The sequence below is a fragment of the Salpingoeca rosetta genome, assembly GCF_000188695.1.
Source record: "Salpingoeca rosetta unplaced genomic scaffold supercont1.15, whole genome shotgun sequence".
NCBI lineage: Eukaryota > Choanoflagellata > Craspedida > Salpingoecidae > Salpingoeca > Salpingoeca rosetta.
In genome coordinates this window covers 1,063,808-1,067,602 of record NW_004754919.1, presented here as the reverse complement: position 1 = coordinate 1,067,602, position 3,795 = coordinate 1,063,808, and the positions used below count along the sequence as shown (strand labels likewise).

At 62.1% G+C, this 3,795-nt stretch overlaps 1 protein-coding gene across 1 annotated transcript in view; it reads right to left on the bottom strand.

Moving 5' to 3' along the window:
* Positions 1-3,795, bottom strand: part of PTSG_12381 (uncharacterized protein) — a gene marked incomplete at both ends in the record, with an annotated part of 11,982 nt that overhangs the window by 1,131 nt on the left and 7,056 nt on the right. The window contains 5 exons of the mRNA XM_004992867.1: positions 92-989; positions 1,084-1,981; positions 2,085-2,413; positions 2,441-3,401; positions 3,431-3,789. Of these exons, the coding sequence (XP_004992924.1) occupies positions 92-989; positions 1,084-1,981; positions 2,085-2,413; positions 2,441-3,401; positions 3,431-3,789 (3,445 nt within the window). The remainder of the gene's footprint in view (positions 1-91; positions 990-1,083; positions 1,982-2,084; positions 2,414-2,440; positions 3,402-3,430; positions 3,790-3,795) is intronic.

Below are 3,795 nucleotides of genomic sequence, written 5' to 3'. Positions count from 1 at the left end.
TACGATGGCTGCTGCTCGCAGTTGAGCGGCCTTGTGAGTGCCAATGGTGCACTGCACACAGCGCCAACGCCATCAGCAGCAGATGTCTCACACTGCACGCCGGATGCATTCATTGGCGCAGCGAGCACAAACGTGTTGGTGGGGTCATGCACGGCGAAGGTGAGCTGGGAACAAGCGTCATCGTCCTCCGCCTGCACACGTGCCACGATGGTGCCAACCGCTGTGCTCTCAGACACGGCGGTCGCTGTCAGCTGCACATCGCGTGGGGGTTCCGGCTCATCCAGCACGTACACGGGAACGTCATGTGTGATGCCACTCGTGGTGTCCATCATGTCGCTGGCGTGCACGCTGACGTTGAAGACAGGCCAGCGCTCACAGTCAAGGCCATCCGCACCAGGCACAATCATGAGCACCACAGAATCAGACGAGGTCACCGTCATGGATGTCCGGCACTCTGTCTGCGATGGATCGGCAGCAGGGGTAGGGACAGTGCCTGTAGCGTCTGTTGTTGAGACAGGTGTGGCGGTTGTGTCCACAATCTCATCTGCGCCTGCATCACCATCACCACTGCTCACCACGGTGCCATCGCCGCTGCCCGTAAAGGCCGGAGCGGGCGTTGTCGTTGTCGTGGTTGTGGTGGAAATTGTGGTAATGGTGTCGCTGGGCATGGTGGCGGCAGCAGGCATGACAGGAGGGATGACGGCGAGGCATGCACGCGCGCCCGTGGCAACTGCTTGGCTTTCGTCCGTGACGGTGAAGGTGACGAGGTCACCCTCGGGGTCAACCGCCGTCAGTGTCGCTGCTAGCGTTGGAGACGTGGTGCGCTCAGGGATGGGAGCGGCAGGCGCAACAGTGAAGGACGGCACGGGCTCGTCCACGTCTGTGATGATGAGCGTCACGTTCACATCGGCAAACAGGCCTGTGGAGTCTGTCACCCGCACAAGAAGCGTGGTCTCGCGCACGCTCTCGTCCTCAAAGTCGAGGGCCGCCTGCCCAGGTGCTGGCGTGCCAACGATGACATGTGCAGAGCGGTCAGCGGTGCTGTCGTCCACGATGGTCAGAGGGGAGGTTCGCCGTGTCCACAAACGCAAACGAGTGCCGATCAAAAGTGTCGGGGTCGACGGCAGTAATCTCGCCAACGAGGGCGCCCACGGGCGAGTTCTCGGCCACGCTGATCTGCATGGGCGTGATGGCGGTTGGTGCGTCTGGTTCATCCAGCACGCGTACAGGGAACGTGCGGGTGATGGAAAACGCACCGTCCTGGCACGCCACTGCAATGTCAAAGGTGTCGGGCTCCTCCTCATAATCAAAGGTGCGCGTTGCTTGCACCGCGATGCGCTGCGTGCCTTGTGTTGCGGTGGCCACGAAGCTGTCTGCATACGCGCCATCCACGGTGCAGGACACCGGCGACACCTGCACCTGATCCTCGTCCTCCAACGTCAGTGTGGACACGGTGTAGGGCAGCGGCACGGCGTTTTCGGGCAGGAGAAGCGGCAGGGCGGGTGCAACGAGGTCCGTCGGTTCATCGTTCACGTCAAGCACAGTGAAGGAGGTAGAAGCAGAGGCGATGCCGCCCACGGTGTCTGTCACCTCCACCACAATGGGGCGCATAGTGGCGGACGACGCCAGCAGCTCTTCGTAGTTGAAGGTGTGCGTGCTCAGCACTTGTGCGCGGCACACAACGCCAACACCGCCCTCGCCCGGCTCACACGCCGTCACACCCGCACGCACCCCACTAATTCTGCTGCTGCTGCTGCTTTCGTACACGGTGATGTTGAGGGTGTCACTGGCGTCTTCGTCGGTTGCAATGACAACGCCAATTGGGGTGCCGGCTGGTGCGTTCTCGGGCAAGGTGAAGCTGCCCTCAAACGCAATCGTGCTTGGGGCGTCGTTGGCGTTTGTCAGGGAGATGGTGACAATGGTGCTGGCGCTGAGCGGGAACACGGCATCGCTGTCTGTCGCCACCACCTCAAATGAGACACTGGGCTGTGTCTCAAAGTCAAAGGGTCGGTGCTGGGCCCAACGACAACAGAGGTGCCACTGATGGTGAAGGAGGACGCACCAACAGCATCCCCCATCGTCACCCGATCGAGAAGGTGATGGTCTGGCCATCGTCCTGGTCCATGGCGGACGCCTCGCCAACCACCGTGCCCGGTGCTGCGTTCTCCGGGAGCGTCAGCGCGCCCTCGTACATGGGCATCGTCGGTGGTTCATTCACGTCCACAATGGGGATGGCGATGGTGCGGATGACATATCGGAAGGTCGGGTCAAATGCACCGAGCGCGACGGAGAGCTGCGGCGTTGGCTCATGATCAAGCACAGCGCCGCTCGCCACCACGAGCGTGTCGCCCTGCAAGCGGAAGCGACCGCCTGCGTTGGACATGAGGCTGATGGTGTGCGTGTCCCCGACGTCCTCATCGCGCACAAGGATGCGTCAAACTGACGCGCCTGCTGGCGAGTTCTCGGGCACGCTGCCGGGCACAATGACAATGTCGGTGGGTGCCTCCGGTACGTTCGTCAGCTGCACCGTGAGTGTGTGGTTGATGGCCAGTGGGGTCGTTGCTGTTGAGCCGTCAGTGCATGTCACTTCGACCAGCAGAACAGGCGTGTCCTCGTAGTTCAGCGCAGCCTTGAGCTCGCTGGCGGTGGCTGTCGGGTCAACCAGCACGCGCTTGCCACCACTGACAACAAACGGCCAGGATGCTGCTGACAGGTGCCGCAGAGCACACGTGTACGTGCCGGCTGGGCCTGCATCTTCATCTGCGACGGTCAGCACAGCGACCGTGGTGTTGGCGGCAGAGTTCTCTGGCAGCTGCACCGTCGCAGGTGCCACCGAAGTTGGCGGGTCGTTGAGGTTTGCCACCTCCACTGAACCTGTCGCCGTTGTCTGTGCGCCAGCTGCATCTGCTGTGTGCAAGGTGAGCACGAAGGAGGGAAGCTGCTCGTAGTTGAGGGGCTGGTTCAGCGTCAGCACAGCACCACTGCACTCCGTGTACCCAGCAGCCAGCGTGCCGTTGTTGCCTTCCCGTGGCGGAACGCTGACACACGACGGCTGCGTCTGAATGGTGATGTCAATGTTGGCAGGATCGGTTGCAATGCCGGTGATGACGACACTGTCATCTTCGTCTGGATCCGTGATGGTGACGCTCAGGGTGACCGCGCCCGGCAGTGCATTCTCCAGCACGCGTGTGGGGGACACCACAATGGACGATGGGGCCTCGTCCACGTCACCAATGGCGATGCCGGCGTGGGTGGTGGGCGAGTCGTTCACGCCGTCGCTGGCTCGTGCCCAGAAGAACAACCTGGCGTCGCTGCTGCTGCTGCCGCCTCCCTCAAAGTTGACGGGAGCGGCGAGCACGATGGAGGCGCCGTCCACAGCGCCGTCCACAGCTACGAACGCGCTGTCTTGGCCGCCAACAACGAAGCTGACGGGCGTGCCTTCTGGGTCTGTGGGTCTGTGGATGCGAGCGTGGCAATCACGGTTCCAACAGCCGTCGTTTCGGGCACGGGGATGATTGTGACATCGCTGCTATTGTCACCGCCGTTTCCAAGAGTTGGGGTAATGGTGGGTGCTGTTGGTGGCTCGTTCACATCTGCAACCTCATAAGTGAACTGGCGGGAGACAGGGATGCCGGAGAGGTCGACTGCGGTGACGTTGAAGGTGCGGGTGGGCTGTGTTTCGAAGTCGAGTGGTGCGTCTGCCAAGATGACCACCTCGTTGGTCTGCGCAATGGTCAGGCGCCCGCCGTCATTGTCCGAGAGCACAAAGATGGTGCTGTCCTGCGCGTCCTCGTC